General features: G+C 62.1%; 2 protein-coding genes across 3 annotated transcripts in view; one reads left to right on the top strand and one right to left on the bottom strand.

Annotated features, from left to right (window-relative positions):
• The first annotated feature begins 1,480 nt into the window (after positions 1-1,480).
• TELO2 (telomere maintenance 2) lies at positions 1,481-9,311 on the top strand. Its single transcript, XM_058680473.1, is given in 20 exon segments — positions 1,481-1,818; positions 2,136-2,413; positions 2,915-2,983; positions 3,091-3,238; positions 3,875-3,977; positions 4,208-4,276; positions 4,363-4,504; positions 4,590-4,726; positions 4,835-4,958; positions 5,027-5,120; positions 5,272-5,360; positions 5,468-5,559; positions 5,642-5,758; positions 5,858-5,929; positions 6,134-6,301; positions 6,690-6,781; positions 7,229-7,328; positions 7,620-7,684; positions 7,886-8,001; positions 8,734-9,311. Coding segments are annotated over 20 exon segments (2,502 nt in total). The 5' UTR covers positions 1,481-1,507; the 3' UTR covers positions 8,850-9,311.
• A 161-nt stretch (positions 9,312-9,472) lies between these two features.
• Positions 9,473-22,569, bottom strand: part of IFT140 (intraflagellar transport 140) — a 61,551-nt gene continuing 48,454 nt past the window's right edge. Inside the window, exons 18-29 of one of the 2 annotated variants that reach the window (XM_058680375.1) lie at positions 19,634-19,811; positions 18,983-19,173; positions 18,553-18,648; positions 18,313-18,445; positions 18,028-18,171; positions 17,754-17,882; positions 17,406-17,588; positions 14,614-14,820; positions 14,243-14,455; positions 14,002-14,168; positions 11,653-11,794; positions 9,473-9,808 (exon numbers count right to left, since the gene is read on the bottom strand). In XM_058680375.1, coding sequence (XP_058536358.1) covers positions 9,605-9,808; positions 11,653-11,794; positions 14,002-14,168; positions 14,243-14,455; positions 14,614-14,820; positions 17,406-17,588; positions 17,754-17,882; positions 18,028-18,171; positions 18,313-18,445; positions 18,553-18,648; positions 18,983-19,173; positions 19,634-19,811 — 1,987 coding nt within the window. In that variant the 3' untranslated portion in view covers positions 9,473-9,604. Of the gene's footprint in view, positions 9,809-11,652; positions 11,795-14,001; positions 14,169-14,242; positions 14,456-14,613; positions 14,821-17,405; positions 17,589-17,753; positions 17,883-18,027; positions 18,172-18,312; positions 18,446-18,552; positions 18,649-18,982; positions 19,174-19,633; positions 19,812-22,569 lie in introns of those variants that run through there. The other variant, XM_058680376.1, reaches the window with a different exon arrangement.

Genomic DNA, 22,569 nt, shown 5'->3' on the forward strand with positions numbered 1-22,569 from the left:
CCAGCCTGTGGCTGAGCTGAATTGAGTGCTTTTCCACCCCTGGCGCTTGGCTGGCTGACAGGTGCTTCCAGCGCCTCCACCAACCCCATCCACGGCCCAAACCCGTGGGCTTGTGCAGTGCAGGTTCCCAAGGAGACGGCCTGTGATGGGTACAAACAGGAAAGCCGACCCCATCCCTGTGGACCGGCGCTGGGCACGTGGGGCGTGATGGCCTCAGCAGGAGCCCGACAGGCATGCTGCGGGGCTGAGTCAGCCCTGGCGCCCAGGCCAGTTGTATCCTGAAGGCAGTGCACACGGACTGGGAGACCCCTTGATCTATTTGGGGTGCAGGTTTGTAGCGGGCTCCTGACAACCCTGATTCTGGCACCTGTGTGTGACCTTGGGCAGAGGATTGTGCTGGTAGGAAATGAGGTCACTGTGGCCTGGCCAGTGGCAGGTGTCCTCAGGAGGAGGGCCAGGCCGTGTGAAGGCGGTGCTCAGCCCGGAGTGACCTGCCACAGGTCACCCAGCAGCCAGCAGCTAAGGGTTCACTGTTGCTGTCTTATTTTTTTTTTTGAAAGATTTATTTTTATGGGAAAGTCAGATACACAGAGAGGAGGAGAGACAGAGCGGCTGCAACGGCTGGAGCCGCGCCCATCTGAAGCCAGGAGCCCAGAGCCTCCTCTTACGGGTCTCCCACACGGGTGCAGCACCCAAGGCCTTGGACCGTCCTCAACTGCTTTCCCAGGCCACAAGCAGGGAGCTGGATGGGAAGTGGAGCTGCTGGGATTAGAATCGCTATCCATTTGGGATCCGGGGGCGTTCAAGGCGAGGACTTCAGCTGCTAGGCTACTGCGCAGGGCCCCATTGCTGCTGTTTTAGTCCAGTGTGTGTGAGGCAACAAAATAACCCACATAACTCATCTTCAACAGTATAGCTTCCAAAGAAGTGAGGCCTGGACTAAGCTGAAGCAGGAGCTGGGAATCCTGTCCCAGGGGTCTCCTCGTGGGCGGCAGGGGCCAGCCCTCAGCTTCCTGGCAGCTCGTGCATCAGCAGGGAGCTGAGGCAGCCACAAGGAGGGACAAACCCTCACCTCTTACCTCAGGCCGCACGCGCCGGGCAGCCTCGGCCCGGCTCGGGGACTTCGGGAGACTTCGGGAGACTTCGGGAGACTTCGGGAGACTTCGGGGAACTTCGGGAGGCTTCGGGAGACTTCGGGAGACTTCGGCTCGGACCTCGAGGTCTGGCCAGGCCCCGCCCCTGACGCAACCCACCCCGCCTCCGGTGCAGGCCACGCCCCTGGAGCAGGTCCCACCCTGACAAGGCTCCACCTCCCGACATTGGCCCCGCCTCCCAGCCAGGGCCTGGTGCCGCCCTTGCGCAGGCGCAGCAGCGGCCCCGCGCGGCGCTCTGGGCAGGTTGGCCGGGGCGCACGCGCGCACGCGCGGATGGTGCAGGCGCCCCAGGCTCCCGGGCCTTACTTAGTCCGCCGTGAGCTCGTGGGACCCCGCTCGGCTCCGCCGGCAGGATGGACACGGACGCGGCGCGCTCCGCCGTGCGCGAAGCCCTGCGCGCCCTGGCTTGGCCCGAGGACGGCGACCGGCTGCTGTCCGCCTTGGGGTCCCTGCTGCCCCTGCTCGGGGACGCCGGCAGCGCGGCGCCCGGGCGGGAGGAGCTGGCCACGGCGCCCTTCGCCGCCCTGCTCCGGGGGCTGGCGCGCAGGCTGGGCGCGGGCGGGCTGGACGGGCGCCTGGAGCAGCTGTGCCGCGGCCTCTTCCTGCGGGGCCCGGCCGACCAAGCCTTCCTGGTGCTCATGGAGGCCATCGAGGACGCTGCGGGGTGAGTGGCGTGCGCCTCTGCCTGCGCCCGGGCAGACGGACAGCCGGCTGCACCGAGCCTCGGCCGTACCCTCCGCGGTGACACGGCGGGCCCCTGTCCACGGCCCTGTGGCCGGCTCAGGCCGTGGCTGTGGTGGGCGCTGGGGGTGGCCTCACTCTGCTGAGAGCTTCCCACCGGAGGTGCCGAGTGGAAATGTGAGGTTCTCTTTGAAGTTAGGAGTTAGTACCCCGGTTCAGGAGCGGTGCTCAGGTCGTGGTGGCCGGGAGGGGCGCCGAGGACGGGGTTGGGGGAGCTGCCTCACACCTGCCCTTGTCCAGCCCCAGCGCCCGGCTGGTGAGGATGGCACAGCTGCTGGCTGCGTTCCTGAGCCACGGCAGGATGGCGGCTCTGATGGAGGAGCAGTGCCGGCAGCAGGCGCAGCCTGGGACCCCTCTGCTGCAGGAGACGCTGCTGGTCAGGGTGGTGGGTCTGCCCGACCACCTGGCCAACCGCCTGCAGCGGGACACCCCGGCCGAGTTCCTGCCCCAGAACTACTTCCCCTTGCTGGGTGAGGAGCTAGTGCGGGCCCTGCAGTCGGTCGTGGAGCGTCTGCGAGGTGAGCCACTCGGGTCACGTCGAGGCGGTGGCCAGCATGTACTGAGCCGCGTCTGCCTCTTGGCTTGGCCTTGGGAGGTGGGCATGGGGTGAGGGTGAGAACCTTGGGCCTGCCCCCTGCTTGCATGGTGTGACCTCAGCACGCCAGGAGCACCCCTGTGCAACTTCTGACGATGGGGTCTTCTTGAATCCCTGCATGCCCCCCAGCCTGGCCCAGGCCCCTGTTCTGTGGGCCGGCGCCTAGGGTGGTCTTGAGAGCCTTAGAGTGCATCTGGGCCTGTTGTGGTGCTCGACACTGCCCTGTGACGGTTAACGTCCCTGTAGGCCGTGTGCCCTGCGCTCCGCCCCGGGGCGCCCATCACCCTGTTCACTGGGCCGTTGTCGGCTCCCACATCAGTCCGTTTAGGGAGTGGGTAGAACCGGTCAGGTCTGCCTGTGCGTGGGTGGACGTGGTGTTGTGGACGTGAATGTGCCATCTGCCTGTTCTGCCTTCCTCCCCCAGGCGGCTTGGACTGCTCCGTGGCCTTCGCGTCTCGAGTCCTTGGGAAAGTCTGTGTCCAGGGGAGGCAGAGTGAGTAGCCCTGCCCACCCCTCCTGGCGTGACCAGCCCTGGGCTGGGGCGTTGTGGGCTCCCGATGCCTTGTGGTCATGGTCCCCACAGCGGTCATGTCCCCTCAGAGGAGATCCTGGGTGTGCTGGTGCCTCGGCTGACTGTGCTCACGCAGGGCAGCTGCCTGTGGCAGCGGGTCTGCTGGCGCCTGCTGGGACAAGTGCCTGACCGGGCTGTGGAGGCGACGCTGATGGGGCTGGTGGAGGCCGTCACCGGGTAAGCAGCCAGGCTTCTTGCTAGCGCCGTTGCTGGTCTAGAGGCTGGCGTGGGGAGGGGACCGTGGTGTGAGGCAGCCCCCCAACACTAGTGTCCGCGAGTTGCGACATACGAACGGTTGGTCGCTGCCTTGTCCTCCCCACCCTGCTGTTTCCCTGACCGATCCCGTTGGGTTTCTGTTCGTTCATGGCTCAAAGCTCCCCACCAGGCCGTGTCCTGGAGGACAGGAGCAGGGGTCCCTTAGTTTAGGTCCGGGGTCTCAGATGTGAGTCAGGTCCTACACGACAGGCACGCGGCTGTGTTGCCCACCACATGTCTGTCCCTGGATGCATCTGGCCTTGGGGGCAGAGGTGAGCGCTGGGCAGGCAGGCAGGCCCGTGAGGGAAGATGGCCGACATTCTGACTTTCACAAGGGGCTTGCTGTCTAACTCAGAGTGAGGCCCTGGTCCTTGGTCCTCATGGAAGGCACACCTCCTGTGTTGCCTGTTAGCTTGGCATGGGGCCCAGGCCCTCCATTCAGGATTCCAGCTGCAGGCCTGGGGGGCCGACTGAGGACCAGTAAGTGTTGCCAGAGGCTGCAGGCCACCGAGCTCTGAGGCCAACGGCCGCTCCTGCCCGCCTCCCTGTGCCCCGCAGGCCGGAGGTCCTGTCGCGACTCCTGGGGAACCTGGTGGTGAAGCACAGGAAAGCGCACTTCGTGATGACCCAGAAGCTGCTGTTGCTGCAGTACCGGCACTCGGTGAGGCCCCGGGCAGGGAGCGCCTGCGGGATCAGCTGCCTGTGTCTGCAGGCTGGCCCGTGGGAGCGTGGGGCCACTTCCTGCAGGCTGTGGTCGCTGCTGAGGCGACGCTGATGGGGCTGGTGGAGGCCGTCACGGGGTAAGCAGCCAGGCTTCTTGCCAGCACCGGCGCTGGTCTAGAGGCTGGTGTGGGGAGGGACCATTGGTGTGAAACTGCTGACTTGTCGCAGACGCCCGTGCTGCAGAACCTGCTGGGGTACCTGGCCATGGACAGCCAGCGGCGCCCGCTCCTCATACAGGTGTGCCCCTGGAGGTGAGCTGTGTGGGAAGGGCGGGGTGGCCCGGGTGCGACCCTGCCTGACTGGCCAAGGCCGTGTGCCTGCAGGCCCTGAAGGAGCTGCTGGAGACGTGGAGCAGCAGCAGTGCTGTCCGGCACGCGCCCCTGGCACAGCAGCGCTACATCAGCAGGGCCATCCTCATCTGTCTGGCACATGTGCAGGAGCCAGAACTGCGGGGCAGTCGCGATGGTGAGCAGGAGTCCGGGCGCCTCGGTCAGTGCAGGCCGTGCACGCTGCCAGAGCGGCCTGGCTCAGCCACGTGTCCTGTTTCCAGAGCTGCTGGCTAGTATGATGGCAGGTGTGAAGTGCCACCTGGACAGCAGCCTGCCCCCCGTGCGACACCTGGGCATGATTGTGGCCGAGGTGGTCAGCTCCCGGATCCACCCTGAGGGGCCTCCCTTGAAGTTCCAAGTGAGTGGGGCCATCCCTGTGGGGTCCCTGCTCTCTCCCCTGTCCTCTTGCTGCGGGTGACCCCTCCCTGGCCGGCGGTTGCCAACTCCAGCCTGCCTGCATTCCCAGCACGAACAAGACGAACTGAGCCGCGAGCTGCTTGCCTTGGCCACCCCTGTGCCTGCGGGCAGTCAGTCTGCAGAGCCAAGGTGAGGCCCTGGGGGTCCCTGTCCCCTGCCTGCTCGGGCTGCTGGTCCCACGGTGGCAGGCAGCAGCTGAAAGGCCTTTCCTTGTCTGCCCCAAGCCCGTCCCTTGCTGAAGAGACCCCCGCAGAGACAGAGCACAGTGCCACAGAGGCCCCTGGCGGCTGCGTCCCTGGGGCCGGGCCGGAGGGATCTGAGTCAGAGCTGGACAGGTAGGGCTAGGCTCCGCCCCTTCACCCTGTGAGGGCGGCCGGGATGCCAGGGCTCACCCTCCCGACCGCAGGGCTTCAGGATGGGCACCTAGCCTGCAGGGTTCAGCTTTTCCTCCTGTGGGCCCCATGGCTCTGGGTGTGTCTTCCACAGTGACGATGAGCTGGTTCCCTATGACATGTCTGGGGACGGGGAGCTGCGTGGCGGCAAGGCGCCGGTGTACATCCGAGACTGCCTGGAAGGTGGGCCTTTCTGGGGCTTGGGGTGCCCGCCTGTCTGCCCTGCACCACGCTGGCATGTGGGCCATCCACATCAGCCTCACACTGACAGCTGTCCGGGTTCTGTGCAGTGCTGAGTGGGTCCAAGGATGCTGAGCACTGGGAGGCCACCCTGCGGGCCCTGGAGGGCGTGGTGTGCAGGAACCCTGAGGCCACTCGGGAGGTGAGCCGGGACCCCCGCCCCCGGGGGAGCAGGGTCTGTGTCAGGTCACCAAGGGGTGCCTGACTCCCCTACCTGTGTGCAGGTAAGCACAGAGCTGGCCAAGGTGCTGCTGCACCTGGAGGAGAGGACGTGTGTGGCAGGGTTTGAGGGGTTGCGTCAGAGAGGCCTCGTAGCGGTCACGGTCGCAGACCCAGTGCGGGTAAGTCCCTTGCTAACAGCTCTAGCCAGCGCACGTACACCTGGCTGCACTTGCTGGCCGACCCCAGGTGGACCCCAACCTCTTCACTGTGTGACCCAGGTGGCCAAGTACCTGACCTCGCAGTTCTATGCCCTGAACTACAGCCTGCGGCAGCGCATGGACATCCTGGACGTGAGTGCCCCCGGCCCCATGCAGGCTGATGCTGTGGTCAGCAGCAGCCGTGTCCTGAAGCTTGGTGTTCTGGGATGCGCAGACCCTCCCTCGTCAGCCGGCGTGGGGTGCCACGACACTAGGTGCTGCTGGGGACAGAGGCCCCTCAGGGAGGCGGGACATTCTGGAGCCGGGGGGGGGTACACAGCCATTGTCCTCCCATAGGTCCTGACACTGGCGGCCCAGGAGCTGTCTCGGCCAGGGTGCCAAGGGAGGACCCCTCAGCATGGCGCCCCGTCACTAGCTGCCCCTCAGGCTGAAAGCCCCGTGGCTCCTGGGTGGCGGCTACTGGTGGACGAGCGGATCAGAAGCAAGACCCGGCGGTTCTCCAAGGTCAGCCAGCGCCTGGTCAGGCCCTTGCAGGGGTAGGATGAGTGGAGAGCTTCCACACTGAGGGACACGGGCAGTTAGGCTGTGTGGCTGGAAACGGGGACCAGGAACGTGGACCTGATGGAGTCCTGGGGGACCTGTATCACACAGGTGGCCCACTGGGGCTGTCCTTGGTGTAGCGGTCCAGGATGCGTGCATGCGTCTTGGTTGCACTAGGTGGTGTGGGGGTGGGCGGCTACTGAGTGTCCTGCAGTGCCAAGAGTGGGGCCCCCCAAGGGGAAACCCCGGTCTGGGCCCTGTCAGCCCCAGGCCAGGGAGAGCTGGCCTGACAGTCCCCGGCAGGGAGGTGTCCACCTGTTGCCTGGGTCCTCAAAGCGCTGTGTGTTGGCAGGGCTGCTCTCAGCGGGCACTGGCAAGTGGTCCCAACGAGCTCAACTCTGTGGTCGGCCACTTCTTCTTCCCCCTCATTCAACACTTTGATAGGTGAGGGAGTCCCCGAGAACATGATCTGGGGAACAGGAGCCTGTTGCGGAGCTAGGGCTTCTTAGGGTGGGGCTGAGGCCAGGGTCAGCCAACACGGGCTTTTCTGCTATTTGAGCTCTGTGGTTGGGACACAGGGTGTTGCTGCCCTGAGCCCCAGCGTCGCTGCCTGTGTGCTGTTGGCTGTTCACACCCTGCCTCATCGGAGCTGGGCCAAGGCTGTGGATGGTCACGGGTAGGGGCAAGGCTGTGGGGCCGCAGGACAGGAGGGGCCCCGATGGAGCCAGGCCTGCCCCAGGCAGCCCTATGGGGTGTGTTGGGAGCTGGGAGGTGCCCTCCTGGGTCTCTCTGGGTGCCTCATGAGGCCTTAAGGACATCAGGAATGTGGGGGGTCTTCCTTGGGAGCAGCTCTGGGGTACCAGAGAGCAGCAGCACTCATTCTGGGTTTAGGCCTGTAGTGACCTTTGATCTTTTGGGCGATGACCAGCTGGTTCTTGGAAGGCTGATCCACACCTTGGGCGCCCTGATGTACCTGGCTGTGAACACCACAGTGAGTTGGGACACAGCAGCTGAAGGCCTGATGTGGGAGGGTCTTGGGCGCCCTGATGTACCTGGCTGTGAATACCACAGTGAGTTGGGACACAGCAGCTGAAGGCCTGATGTGGGAGGGTCTTGGGGGTCCTGTGGCCTGTGCGGTGGGAGCAGCTGGCCGAGCCAGGGCAAGCAGCTGCTCCTTGACTCCTGGCTCAGGGGTCTGGGGACGCTGATGGCCATATCCCTGGGACAGCAGGAGCACCCCATGCTTGCATCCTGAGCCCACTCTCCCCTCTGCTGCTGCCAGGTGGCCGTGCCCATGGGCAAGGCCCTTCTGGAGTTCGTGTGGGCCCTGCGCTTCCATGTCGATCCGTGAGTGGCTTGCTGAGGGCAAGGCAGGGATCTGGGGGAGGGGTGCATGGCATCCACAGTGGGCTGCAGGGAGCCTCACATGGCTGGGCACTGCCTGGGGCTCAGGCTGGGGCCGAGCCTGCATGGGAGGCCTGCCTGGCCTGGGGTCGGGGTCCCACTGCCCCCCAGGCTGGTCCTTACGCTGTCTGCCCTCCTGGGTAGCTTTGTGCGCCAGGGCCTGCTGTCTGCTGTGTCCTCCATCCTCCTCAGCGTGCCTGCCCAGCGACTGCTGGAGGACCTGCCTGACGAGCTGCTAGAGGCAAGGTCTTGGCTGGCGGGTGAGTGTCCGGCCCAGGTGGCCATGGCTGGTGCGTGGGAGGGAGGCTGTCCCTGTGTGGAGTGGGTTGGCCATTCTGAACTGGGTCCCTTTGGACGTCCTATAGGAGAGCCAGAGGGGGATGCCTCCCGCAGTCACCTCTGCCTCCTCCCAGCCACGGGGCTGAAGGCTGAATCCCTGTCATTCGCACAGCACAGCGCAGCTCCAGGCCCGGCTGCCCCGTGTGGGCCTGTGATTTGCCCTGACCCAGGATCTAGCTGAGGGCATTTGCTGGCTGTTGGCAGCCTGGCTCTTTGGGCCCCTCTGCTGTCCACAGTGTGACTGCACTGACCACACTGCAGCACACTCCGCCTTCCGTCTGGCCATCCAGAAGGGCAGGCAACACCTCCCAACTGCCACCCCGGTCCTGCAGGCTTCCCTGGGTGACCCTGGCCCTGTCTGCATGGCATGTTTGTGCCAGGGTGGCTTGCGAGGGCCTGGGGGTCTTAGGGTCGCTGTTCTCTGCACAGTGCAGCACCAGCTCCTCCTACTCACCCTGTCTGGTGGAGTTGGGGGACCTTGTGTGATTCAATCCTTTGTCCTCAAGCTGGCTGGCTGCCAGGTCGGTGCTGGGATGGGGCTGTAGTGGCCTGGCCCAGTTCCCAGGAGCAGGCACTGCTCATGCAGGGACACCAGGGAGGGCCAGCAGGTGCTCACGGCGGGGCTCGGGCTCACGTGTCCTCACCCTGGGCAGATGTGGCTGAGAAGGACGTGGATGAAGACTGCCGGCTGCTGGCCCTGAAGGCCCTGCTGCTGCTGGAGCGGCTCAAGGACAAGCTCCTCCCCCTGCCCTCCCCCGTGGGCCCCTGAGCTGGACCCACCATGTCTACTGGGGGAGGGGCCTGAGATCCTGGCAACACCGGTCAGGCCTCTGATGGCCCAGATTATGTGTTCAGTCAGAGTGCCCAGGCGTTGGGGCTGCAGAGCTGGGGCAGGAGATGGTGCTGGCAGGGCCAGGTCCCAGTGTGGGCACCTTGGCCTTCCCAACACGATGCTGGCAGGTGTGGAACCCGCTGTGGCATTAGCTGGGCAGACGCCCTCTCCGAGGGAGCCACCAGCACGGGTGAAGGAAGGGTGAGAGGGACTCAGTGCTGAGAAAATAAACTTTATTGGAGTCCTGGGAGGGCTGGCAGCTGGGGCCTGGCGCCTGTCCCCTCCAGTGAGGGCTCCACCATGGGGCTCAGGCCTGGGCCATGGCGACTCACAGAACCGTCTCTGGTTGTAGAGCAGGGAGAACAGTGTGGTGCAGAGTACCAGGTGTGACCTCACCCCCAGGTGTGACCTCATCCCCCAGGTGCATGACGGCACAGCAGCCTCGAGTGGGGACAAACGGGTGGGAGGACTCAAGTGCTCTTGATCAACCTGAAACACTGGGCCCTGAGCACCCGCTGGGGGGCCACACTTGGGGATGACTTTAACCTACAGTACCCCGCTCCTACGCATGCCGTGAGGCAGGCACCCCTGCCCAGGGGCCACAGCTCTGCACCAAACAGGGTTGTGGTGGTGTCTAAAGAAAGGCCGCCTCTGCTACTACCAGCAACTAGAATGTTCCAAAATGCTGGCCATCAGGGGTCGTCCTCTACCTCCTCTGCCACTTCGTCCACCTCCTTCTGATCCTCCATGCTGTTGTGGTGGATCTGCTCCGGCACAGTGCGCACCAGGGGGAGGCCCAGGCCCTGGTGCACGGCGTCCACCATCTGCTGGTCCACATAGTAGGACACGTTGGCTGCACGCAGTGTCTTCCTCATCTCCTCCAAGTACCTGTAGGCCTAGGACAGAGGGAACAGTGACCACTCATGGGGCAGACACAGTGAACTTCCCAGAACGACACATTAAATAGCCACACAGTGGCAGCCCTGGGCCAACATGTGACCCAGCAGGGGAGGCTGTGGCTTGCTAAGCTGGCACTGCACGCTGGACCATCGGGGGTCAGAGCCAGCCTTTCTGCCTCTGACCCAGCTCCCAGCTCCCAGCTCCAGCCTGGCCCAGCCAAGGATGCTGTGCCCATCTGGAGGAGTGAAATGGCAGATTGAAGATCTGTGCCCTCTCTCCCCTGCACAATTGCCTTTCAAATAAAAACACCTTTGTAAAAGTGTGTTCATGAGGAATCCTCACTGGATTTTCAGGCTGGTGAACATAACCAACAGATGTACTGTGAGGGCAGGGGTCGCCCACAGGACGGGGCGCGTCTCCCGCAGCAGGCTGGGGTGATGGGGGAGGCCCTGGCTGGAGCTGGCTGCCCGTGCCAAGTTCCTTGGTCTGGCCGAGTGTGACTTCCTGCGCATGAGCAGGGCAGAGTCCTACGTGTTCTCCACGTGACAGCGGGTCAGTAGGGAGCTGCGGGATCAGCACTGAGTAGGTAGAAGCTGTGACGATGACCTGTGCACTGCAGTCCCTTGGTGTTGGTGCCTAAGTGTGAGCATCCATGGGGCCCTAGCATTTCTTTCTTTTTTTTTTTTTTAAGATTTATCCATTCTTACTACAAAGTCAGATATACAGAGAGGAAGATCTTCCGTCCAATGATTCACTCCCCAAGTGAGTGCAACGGCCAGTGCTGTGCTGATCCGAAGCCGGGAACCTGGAACCTCTCCGGGTCTCCCATGTGGGTGCAGGGTCCCAATGCATTGGGCCGTCCTCGACTGCTTTCCCAGGCCACAAGCAGGGAGCTGGATGGGAAGTGGAGCTGCCGGGGTTAGAACCGGTGCCCATATGGGATCCTGGGGCGTTCAAGGCGAGGACTTTAGCCGCTAGGCCATGGCGCCGGGCCCATGGGGCCCCATCATTTCTCCAGGGGTTTCTCTGTGTGGGGAGACTTGGCAGGGTGCACAGAGGACAGGGATGGGAGGGCTCCGTGGTGGCCTGGGAATCCCCCAAGAGGACAGCTTGGGCAGTGGCGCTGTGCGTGGCATGCCCATTCCAGTTCTGCTAACCAGTCCGGGGAAGCAGCTAATGACAGTCCACACACTCGGGCCCCTGTCACCACGTGGGAGACCTGGATGAGTTCCAGCCTCCTGCCTTCAGCCTGGCTCAGAGCTGGCTGTCATGGCAGCCATTGGTACAGCGAGTCAGGGAACGGAGGACATCTTTCCATCCTCTTTCTGTTGCTCTGCCTTTCAAATATATATTTTAAAGATTTATTTATTTAATCAGAAAATCAGAACTACAGAGGGAAGGAGAGACAGAGAAGCATCCTCCTGCTGGCTCACTCCCCAAGTGGCCATAACAGCCAGAGCTGAGCAGACCTGAAACCAGGAGCCAGGAGCTTCTTCCGGGTCTCTGACGTGGGTGCAGGGTCCCAAGCACTTGGGCCATCTTTGGTGCTTTCCCAGGCCACAAGCAGGGAGCTGGGTTGTAAGTGGGGCGGTCCCGGGACATTCCACATGGGATGCTGGCACCACAGGGGTAGAGGATTGGCTTGATGTGGCCCTGCACCAGACCCGTGAAACACGCTCAGAAAAATGTAAGTCAAGGCCACAGGAAAAGGCTACTACATATATACACCAGGATGGTGTCAGTAATGGTGAGGGGGTGAGGGACAAGCGATGGGGCTGGCTCTGGGCCCTGCAAGTCCCGTCCGTGTGCAGCCCCCTCCCCAGCACGCAGGGGGCCTCACCGTCTGATGGTCCTCCACCCGCAGGAAGTGCTCCACCAGGAAGCTGTAGACGTCCCCAACACGGATGGTGCTGTCCAGGTCCGGCTCCTGCAGGAGCAGCTCGCATTGCCTGATGGCCTCCTTGGGGTCTTCCGCATACGTCCTGCAAAGGACAGAGAGGCCTGAGCCCGCCTGGCCCCGGCTCCCACACCTGGCAGAAGTCGGAGTAGGCGCGTGCCGCAGGAGGGGCACAGGGCACAAGCAATCCCCAGGTACTGAGCTGCCTGTTCACGAAGCCACTCACAATGCCAGGTCCTGTGCTTGGACGCTGTGACCAGAGGACCAGCCATGAGCTAGGCTGGGCTCTGCGGACACAAGAGGCTCCAGGGAAGAACCTGGCACAGGCTGTACTCAGCCCAACGTGTGTGACCATATGTATGGTTCAGGGCATGGCAGGTGAGCTGGGTAAGGCCAGGGCCTGAGTATGCTCTTGAGCCTGGGAGTCGCAGCCGGGCCTGGGCAATCGAGCTGGGGGATTTCCACTTCAAGGAGTTGGGTCTCCCTGGCCGGGCACCGATGATCAGGCACACTGATGTGGCCCGATGAGGCAGGTGCCCAGCCTGCCCTCTGACTGCTGGCCCTTGCAGGGCTGGCTGCCTGCCCCTCACATCTCCTTTTCTGTGTGCAAGCCTTGTCCTGTTCCTGATGACCACTTCCTGTGCATTCTCTTTCCTTCCTACCTCCCCAACCCAGGCTCAACTGCCACAAGGCCAGCCTCGGACATTCCAGGACAGGGCGGGGAAGCCCAGCCTGCAGGTGGCAGAAGACCCACAAAGTCATGCCTGGCCCTGCCGAAACAACCACAGGTGGGGCCTGGCGCCATGGCCTAGTGGCTAAAGTCCTCGCCTTGAATGCGCCGGGATCCCATATGGGCACTGGTTCTAATCCCGGCAGTCCTGCTTCCCATCCAGCTCCCTGCTTGTGGCCTGGGAAAGCAGTTGAGGACGGCCCAAGGCTTTGGGACCCTGCACCCGCGTGGGAGACCTGAGAGAGATTCCTGGTTCCTGGCTTCGGATCGGCACAGCACCAGCCGTTGCGCTCACTTGGGGAGTGAATCATCGGATGGAGATCTTCCTCTCTGTCTCTCCTCTCTGTATATCTGACTTTGTAATATAAATAAATCTTTAAAAAACAAGCACAGGTGGGACTCGGAATTCCACACATCTGTAGCAGGCTCATTTCTTTTTTTTTTTTTTAAGGCATTTCTTTTTTTTTTTTAAACATTTATTTATTTTATTACAAAGTCAGATATACAGAGAGGAGAGACAGAGAGGAAGATCTTCCATCCAATGATTCACTCCCCAAGTGACCGCAATGGCCGGTGCGCGCCGATCCGAAGCCCGGAACCAGGAACCTCTTCCGGGTCTCCCACGTGGGTGCAGGGTCCCAATGCATTGGGCGCAGGCTCATTTCTAAGACAGGAATTTTGTGTGGGCTGTAAATTGATGATATTATGAATATCCCAGTGGCCCCTGGCCCCTGCTCCAGACCCAGCACCTCTGAATGGACACTGCCTTTTCAAGGAACCCACTGGGCATAAAGCCGTCTAGGATTTTGACACGGTGGATTAGGTTTTTCTTAAAACCCTGGCATCTCATATGGGCACTGACTGCAGTGCTGGCTGCACTTGTACTCCACCCCTGCTGCAGCGCCTGAGACAGCAGCAAGCCGCCCCAGTGCCCGGGCCCCCAGACTCACACGGTACTCTGGCTCCACCCTGGCTCAGCCCCAAATGTAGCGTCGTTTGGACAGTGGCCAGCAGGGAGAAGAACAAGCTTTGGCACTCCGCTTTTCAAATAGAGAAATATTTAAAGCCAAACTTGGGACTCTTCTGGAAACTTTTCAGAAGAGAAAAACCCTTGTGAGTTGGGCCATACCCTGAGCCACATTACAGCTCTTTAAAAAGCCAGGGGGCAGTGCCGCAAGGGGACTCCTGGAGCCCGGCCACAGCTGGCCCTGCTGGGTCACCTGTGCCTCTGCCATGCTCAGGTGGCCCTGCTCGGCCTCTCCTCAGACACTGCCCAGGCAAGCTGGCCTTGCCCTCTCCGCCTCCACGAGGCTGCACCGAGTTCCGAGGGGACCGCTGGGCGGGGCACAGGGGCATCTGAAGCTGCGGTGACAGCCCCTGGTCCCCATGCTGTCAAGTTCCTTGTAAGACAGCTGCTGGGCATGAGCGCCTGGCTTGGTCACACGTGGCCAGACCACACTTTCCCAGTGACGGCAGCTGGACAGCCCCCTGGGAGCGAGACGCGCCTGGAGGCCCCAGGCTGCCCACGACCCCCGTGTCCACCCCACGGGGCCGGGACGCACCTGCGGGCCTGGATGAACCTCTTCACCAGGGTCAGCTTGCTCTGCAGCTGGGCCAGCTTGGTCTCTTGGTCCAAGGGGCTCTTGGCCTTGGCCTTGGACAGGCACTTGTAGGCCTCAGTCAGAGCCCCATGGGCTTTGTCATAGTTCTGGTACTCGTCGATCTCCACCTGTGTCCACGACAGTGGTCAGCCCGGCCGCGTGCCCCGCCCCCGCCCCCTGCGGAGAGCCGAGCGGGGTGCACCTGGGCACAGGCGTCGTAGAAGCCGGCCAGGAGGTCCAGGGCCCTGCCCTTGGTGTAGAAGCTGATGATGTTCTTCATGATCTCCGGCTCCTTGCGCCAGTCCAGGGACTGCAGGTAGTTGGCGGCCATGACGTAGATCTCCTTCTGTCTCGACACCCCCGCGAAGAACACGATTCTCTCCGTGTCGCCTGACTTGAGCAGTGCTCTCATGGCCTGGCAGAAGCAGCGGACCAGGCCATGGGCCCACGCCCCGCCTCCAGCTCGTGGGGATCACATGGGGAAGCGTCCTCCCATGCTCAGGTTAAGCCCAGAAATGAGTGCTGCGGTGCGGGGTGGCAGCCTGGCAGGGACCACAGCCTGGGGCCGCCTACCTTCAGCTTGTTGCCAGCCTGTGTGTATTTCTTGGTGGCCAGGTGGTAGCTGCCCTGGCGCATGCAGCAGTTGGCCACCTGCTCCAGCAGTTCCCGCCGAGCCTCCTCAGACAGGTCCTTGGAGTCCTTGGGCACAGTCATCTTCTCGGCCATCTCCTCAGTGATGGTCATGTTCTGGTCCAGACACAACTGCAGGGCCTCATGGTACTGCAAACAGCCAAACACAGACACCGAGGGGGCTGATGCCACTCATCAGAGGCACCCGAGGGCTCCTGCCCGTCCCAGAAGCCAGACCCTGTGGCCCCAGCCTCATTTGGACGTGAAAAGGACACCTCCCACCCACCAACTGGAAAGCTGCAGGACCCAGGCGTGTGTACCCCCACTGCTGTGTCCACCTGTGACAAGGAGACCTGGAGCCAAGGGACCTCCGTATCTGAGGCAGAAGGAATTCAGAAATCAGTTCAATTGTCTCTGAAATATCCTAAGGGGCTTCCTTCAGAATTGGAAGAAAATTTTATATTCTTAAAAATGGCTTAGGGGCCCGGCGGCGTGGCCTAGCGGCTAAAAGTCCTCGCCTTGAAAGCCCCGGGATCCCATATGGGCGCCGGTTCTAATCCCGGCAGCTCCACTTCCCATCCAGCTCCCTGCTTGTGGCCTGGGAAAGCAGTCGAGGACGGCCCAATGCATTGGGACCCTGCACCCGCGTGGGAGACCCGGAAGACGTTCCAGGTTCCCAGCTTCGGATCGGCGCGCATCGGCCCGTTGCGGCTCACTTGGGGAGTGAATCATCGGACGGAAGATCTTCCTCTCTGTCTCTCCTCTGTGTATATCTGGCTGTAATAAAATGAATAAATCTTTAAAAAAAAAATGGCTTAGAAGGGGCTCGGCAGCGTGGCCTAGTGGCTAAGGTCCTCGCCTTGATCCCATGTGGCCGCTGGTTCTAATCCTGGCAGCTCCACTTCCTCTCTATCTCTCCTCCTCTCAATACATCTGACTTTGTAATAAAAATAAAATAAATCTTAAAAAAAAAAAAAAAAAAAGAAAGAAAATGGCTTAGAAGACAAAATTCTGCTTTGGAGACATGAGTGTGAGACTCTGGCGATGGGGAATTTGCAGGAAAGGCAGGTTGAGGCTTGGTGGGGTGCGCTATGCTGGCCTGGCCTGAGCCTGGGATGGTCCACATGTACCCAGGCCTCACAGCTTCAGTTCACACGCATGGCAGTGGCTCTGGTTGTGGGCTTTTTTTTTTTTTAAAGATTTATTTTTATTGGAAAGTCAGACATACAGAGAGGAGGAGAGACACAGAGGAAGATCTTCCATCTGATGATTCACTCCCCAAGTGAGCCGCAATGCCCGGTGCTACGCCGATCTGAAGCCAGGAGCCAGGAACTTCCTCCAGGTCTCCCACGTGGTTGCAGGGTCCCAAGGCTTTGGGCCGTCCTTGACTGCTTTTCCAGGCCACAAGCAGGGAGCTGGATGGGAAGTGGAGCTGCCAGGACTAGAACCGGTGCCCAGGGCCCGGCAAGATAGCATAGTGGTTAAAGTCCTCACCTTGAACATGCCGGGATCCCATATGGGCACCGGTTCTAATCCTGGCAGTTCCACTTCCCATCCAGCTCCCTGCTTGTGGCGTGGGAAAGCAGTAGAGGATGGCCCAAAGCTTTGGACCCTGCACCCATGTGGGAGGCCCGGAAGTAGCTCCTGACTCCTGGTTTTGGATTGGCTCAGCTCTGATCAGCCATTTGGGGAGTGAACCAGTGGATGGAAGATCTTTCTATTTTTCCCTCTGTTAATCTCCTTTTAAAATGAAATATATATATATATATACATATGTAAATATAAAGAAAAGAAACAGATGGGGCACAGTGGGTTTAGCTGCTGTCTGGCACAAGCGCACTGCTCCTCAGAGTGCCTGGGCTGAAGTCCCGCCTCAGCAGGTGGCTGGCTGAGGGCTTGTGTCCTCCTGCCCACGTGGGGGATCCGGACGCAGATCCTGACTCCTGGCCCAGCCCCAGCCGAGCCCCGGCTGTTGTTCACTTTTGGAGTGAACCAGACAATGGAAGCTATCTCTCTTTCTCCTTTTGTCTCTGCCTTTCAAATAAATAAATCTTTTGGGAACACACTAAAACAACAGGTGTGCACACACCGATTGACTGATCCCTGCCAAACCACAGAGGCAGCAAGTGGGGGCAGATGTGGGGCGTCAGAGGCCACGCACACTGTGGCGCGGTGTAGAGGTGCAGCCCCCGGGGCGCACCACCCACAGCTTTGCCAAGTGGAACATGCCTAGCTACCGTGGCCACAATTTCTCTTCTGGGCCAGCACCAGGTAAGCCAAGGGCCTGGTCTTGAGGAGATGAGCCCCCACCATGACAACACATTCAAAGGGACCAAACACCCCACGGTGACGAGCGAACAAGTGAGCTGGGTCTGTCAGCAGGGGACCCACCCCAGCTGGGTGACATCGGCCAGTCTCAGCAGGCAAGGCATCGTGCTGTGCCACGAGGAGGCACCAACAGAGGGCCGGAAGGCAGGATGGGTGCCAGGGCTGGGGAGACGGGCGCTGCCTACTCGCGGAGAGTCTCCCTCTGGCTTCAGAGACGGGCAATGCCCAGCACTGCTGGGCCACAGGGCTACAAGGTGGCCGAGACGGCTGCATCACACGCACACGTGCACACACAGAGGAAAGGCTGGTGCCACGCCATGGGTGGAGCCCTGGCCCCCACCCCCACACCGGCACAATCAGCGGGGCCAGGCCCACACTGGCACTTGAGCACCCTGCCAGCCCAGCACCTTTTTGGCCGCCAGCAGCAGCTCTGCTGCCTTCTCGTACTGACTGTGTTCCATGAAGAAGTCTGAGCAGCGGGCCAGGAGGGCAGGGTCCGACTTCTCATCCAGGTCCTCAGCTATGAGCTGCAGGGCTGCGAACTGCTGGGTGGCGAAGGCCAGCTCCAGGGCCTTGGAGAAGTGGCCAGCCTGTGGGCAGCAGGGGGTGCAGAGGAAGTGCCCAGCCTGTGGGCGCCAGGGGGTGCAGAGCAGGTGCCAGCCTGTGGGCACCAGGGGTGCAGAGCAGGTGCCAGCCTGCGGGCGCCAGGGGTGCAGAGCAGCCAGCTGGGCCGAGGCCCCGACAGCTCCCTTTACCTTGTGGTACAGCATGACCGCCCTGTCCATTTGCTCGCCCTTCTCCTCATAGTACCGGGCTGCTTCAATCATGTCCTCCGGGGAACTGAGCAAGGCCAAGTTCATGAGCTGGTCATCCAGGCCGTTCTCCTGCGGGGGAGGCAGGGCTCTGAACTACTCCCGACCAGCCCTTCTACTTCTTTGGGGTTTGATGGGTGCCAGCAAACTATGCCACAGTGGCTTAACGAGCATGAGGGTGTGCTGGGTGAAGGTGGCACGCGGCCCAGGGCCTCACCTTGCACAGGCGGATGGCATTGTTGAAGGCCTGGGCTCTCGTGTAGAAGTGTACTGCCTGCCGCACCTCCTCCTGGCTCTCGTACTGGCGGGCCAGGTGATAGGACGCAGCCCAGTTCCCAGTCTCGTTGGCGATCTCCGCGGCCTAAAAGACCCGAGGAGCCTGAGGCTGACGGGCACCGGGGCTGGCCTTGCCTGCAGGGCGGCCCCGGCAGAGCACTCACCTTCCGGATGTGGCCCCGGCAGAGCACTCACCTTCCGGATGTGGCCCCGGCAGAGCACTCACCTTCCGGATGTGGCCCTGGAAACAGTGGATGCGCACCAGGGAGAAGCAGTCCTGCGCCAGCTCGTAGTAGTGCAGCGCTGCATCCATCTCCGCTTGACTCTCCAGGTACTGGGCCCACCACCGCCACAGAGTCCTGTGGGCAGCCTGGCAGCTCAGGGCCCTGCTCAGCCTGAGCCCTCCCGCCCCCGCCGAGGGACCAGAAGTGACAGCCCATCCCAGCTGGAGGGTGGGGACTCCCACCTGTCCTTCATCTTATTGACATAGAGCTCCAGAGTCTGCAAGTCTTCGGAGAGCATCCGGGGCACCTCAAACCGATGGGTGTCTGACTTCTCGTAGCTGCGGGAGCAGACAGGCAGAACTTGGGACTGGGATCACCATGCAGGCCAACCAGGGTCTGAGCAGTGGCCAGAGGGGGTACGGATCCCTGCCAGCAGCTGAGGGGACAGTGGGGGAACTGGCCTGGGATCCAAGCACAGCTACTAATTTTGAAGCCCCCAGCAAGAGCACATCGGGCCTCACGGAGCGAGCCCCTGAACCCACTCTGCTATGGCAGCCTTTGCAAGTAACGGCCACAGTCAGATACAGGAGCCAAGGTCACCTCATGTGGCACAGACGGAAGCCGGGGACCCACCTGGGAGGGTGGGGTGTGATCTGAGGGCCCCATACTCACTAACTGAGGGCCAGACTGCGGTCAGCACTGGCCTCCAGGTGCTTGGCATAGTTGTAGTAGGTGGTGCGCAGGTGGACACGGTCATGGCGTTCAGCAACCTCCATGGCCTTCTGCCACTGGCCCGAGGCCTGGTAGAACTTGTTGAGGAGGTCGTAGCGCCTGCACTTCTGGTACAGCTGTTCAGCGTCATCCTGGTGTGGGAGGGGCACTCAGTGCAGCCACACTGTTCACACCCACACTCCCAACAGACTGTCCAGCACCACAGCCGATGGTCAGCAGACAGCACGTTACGGGCACCACCCGCACGACAGCACACACCAGAGGGCACTCCAGGGTGGGCAGCATGTCACACGGATCACCCCGGGGAGGTCCCGGGCTCTCCAGCAAATGACAAGGTCCTCCCGATGCTCCCGCCGTGACTCGGCCCTGTTCTGAGGTCTGCACCCAGGTGGCAGTAAGGAGGAAGCAACTTTATGGGGGCTACAAATCAGGGTCTTCTTAGTGCCCCACCCACCTGTGGTCTCCCTCTGTAGCCACATGGCCCTGAGAACCCAGCCTCGGCCCTCTCCCCCAGGACCGACACCCCAGCTGGCCCAGTGGCAGCAGCCAGCACCGTCCTTGTCCACCTCTCGTTCTGACCAGCGCGCTCACCAGCATCCCTAGCTGTATGGCCAGCATGGCCACTCGGGCCTCCAGCTCTGGCTCCTGCTCGGCTTCCCGGAGTGCGCGGGCCCCACGGGCGTGGCCCATGTTCCCCAGGCACACTTTGGCCACGTCTAGCCGCTGTGTCTTCACGCACATGCGCGCCATGTTCTCCCAGACGGCCTCACTGCAGGGAGACAGAGTTGGTCAGCCTTTGTCCACCCTGGGCCCCAGCGAAGCCTGTTCCTCAGTTTGCCTGCCTGGCCACTGAGAAGGGGTAGGTAGGAAGGAGGGGCAGCCAGAGTACCGCACTGCTGCCACACGGTACGGTGACACTTCAGACTTATTGCTCCCAGCACCCAGAAAGAAAAGCTGCCACAGCTGAGCTGGGCTACAGCTGGTGCCTGGGGACTGACGCATCCCACAGCCTCACCTGTGGGCCATGGGGCACGTCACAGCCAGGACCTTCTGCACCAGCTATCAGACCCTGGTGGGCTCAGGTCCAGCTGCCCCTGGCAATGGCCCCTAACATTGGGCCCACGCAGGATGAGCAGCGGCTGTGGCTGGTCAGTCAGTTACCTTGTGGGATCCAAACCCCAAGTCAGCCCTGTGACAGCCTCACCCCGCAGGGAGGGGCCAAGAGGGATCTCCGGGATCCAGCCAGCTGGGCCAGCTGAGGGTGAGGACCAGACGTCCCTGCCCACACCCCTGTGGGAAGTCTCACACCCTGAGGAGTGGCTTGTGGCAGGTAGCGCACACTCCCTCCCTTTTCCCAGGCTCCCCAGAGCAATCTCCAACAGTGAAGCTGACCCAGGTCCCCCTGCAGTGTGTCCACGGAAGGCGCTGTGCACACCTCAGACCCCTGCGATGGCGCAGGGCAGCAGGCATCACACCTGGCCTGGCTCCAGACCTCTTAGGGAGGTAGCTGCTGGGCTCTAAGCGGGCAGAGGCCAGTGTGCTGGTTTCATTATCCCTCACACATGTGTGCTTGGGAGTGCACATACATGCAACACACATGGGCGTAGGCACCACAGAGAAACCATGGGGCCTGGGGTATGTGCAGGTGGGAGTGTCTGGGGGAGGACCCTCCTCAGGCCCTCCCCTCACATTACACGCCAAGACTTCTAGATGCAGCAGCAGCCCCCCCCCACCGGGGCACAGCAGCCCCTCCAGGCAGCCAGAGGCTCAGCATCGGGGGAGGCTGAGCAACGAGCTGCCCCGCGTGTAGGCCTGCGCTCTGGTGAGTCTGTGGATGGCAGGGCCTGGGGATGTGGCTCTTAGGGGAGGGTGTTGGAGCAGGCCACAGCCGGACTTGTGGTGGATCTGTCTGCACAAAGCACGTCCTGGAATGCAGCCAGCAATCTGCAAGCCCCCAACCACAAGGGGGCGCGAGCTGACCCAGGCTCTGCAGGAGAGGCCGCTGCCACCTCCAGCCAACCGTGGCTGTCCTGGCCTTGTCTCCCGGGATTGAGAAGCACCTCGGCTCCAGCGTGGCGTTCTGGGGCTCATGCAGCCGATACACATTCGCCCTGCGAGGGATCTGTGCCACCTACCTCACATCTGCGCTTCATCAACCCCGAGGTGCCTGGGCCGAGGAGCTGCCCTGCCAAGCCCTGCCCCAGGACCAGCAGGCTCGTGGTCAGACCACGGAGGGCAACAGCAGGGGGGCCCTTATGGAGCGAGCCCTGGCCTGGCTTCTTGGCCTCCTGGTGAGGCTCACCATGGCCACAGACAGAGCAGGCCACGGGTCCTCTGAGGTTGGAGTTGAACCCCGGGGTGGGGGTGGGTCCCTGCTCACACAAATGCTACTCTCAGGCCAGCTCCCTGTCCCACCCAGCTGCCCACAGCAGGGAGACTGAAGCTGGGACACAAGGATAGCTGAGACTTAGGGACCTGCAGCCTGGCAAGAGCCTCCAGGAGTGCTGGGGGGAGAGAGACCGAGGCTGGCGGCTGAACCAGGACTGCCGGGAGCCCTGTCTTTGGGAGCACCCCCGGCTTCCCCTTGGCCTCTGAGCAAAGCCTGTGCTCTAGGATTTGTAACTGCCAGACCACGCAGGCATGAATGGTATAATTAAAACAGGAAACTGATTCTGTCCCCTGGAAACCTCTGGGGAAACCTTCTGCTCCAGGCAGCCCACTGTGCTGTGTGCTGGGAGCTGCTGCCACTCCCCATGCCCTGCCCAGAGAAGGGGTCATGGCAGGCCCAACCATGCTGGACTGTCAGGTGGGCATGTGTGCAGCCCCAGACCAGAACATTCAGTGGTGGAGAGGCTAGAGTGGGAGACAGAGCTCAGGCACAGCCGCTGCTTATGCGACGCAAACCCCGGAATGGGTCAGTCTCTCAGGGCGTCAACACATCCATGACTGGCTGCAGGCTACCTGGAGTTCCTGCCTTTCAGGGCCCTCAGTGTGGCTGGGGTTTCACACGTGACATGAAGAGCCATCTGTGAGGAGTGACTCAGAGCACCACGCCCAGGAGTCGGGGTGGGGCACGGCCAGCAGGCTCCCCTGCCCATACCACAGACGGGTCTGGGCACACACACACAGGAGCATTCCCGTGCTGTGCTGGTCCATCAGGTCAGAAGGGCACAACAGACGCCCTCCCAAACTCCCCAGGCTTAACACTGATCTGCCAAGACCTTCCGCTGCCCCAAAGCATCCCTGGACTGGCTGGAAACCTACTTGCAGCAGCCCCTGGGACCACTGGCCCTCTGTGTCCAGAGTCCTACTTGTCACCACCTCAAGGACACCTCTGTCCAAGGCACTTTTCCACCCCCTCTGCCCTGTGGCTGTCACAGTGAAAGCTCCTGCTGCAGGGGTGGTGGGGGCCTCCCCACGGGGGACATCTGGTCCCGGCACAGGCTTAGGAGCGTTGGGTGAGCCACTGTCGTCACCTGCATGCTTCCCAGGCCTGGCCTTTGGGACAGGAAGGCAGGGAGGGGCGG

Source organism: Ochotona princeps, chromosome 24 (genome assembly GCF_030435755.1).
Source record: "Ochotona princeps isolate mOchPri1 chromosome 24, mOchPri1.hap1, whole genome shotgun sequence".
Taxonomy (NCBI): Eukaryota; Metazoa; Chordata; class Mammalia; order Lagomorpha; family Ochotonidae; genus Ochotona; species Ochotona princeps.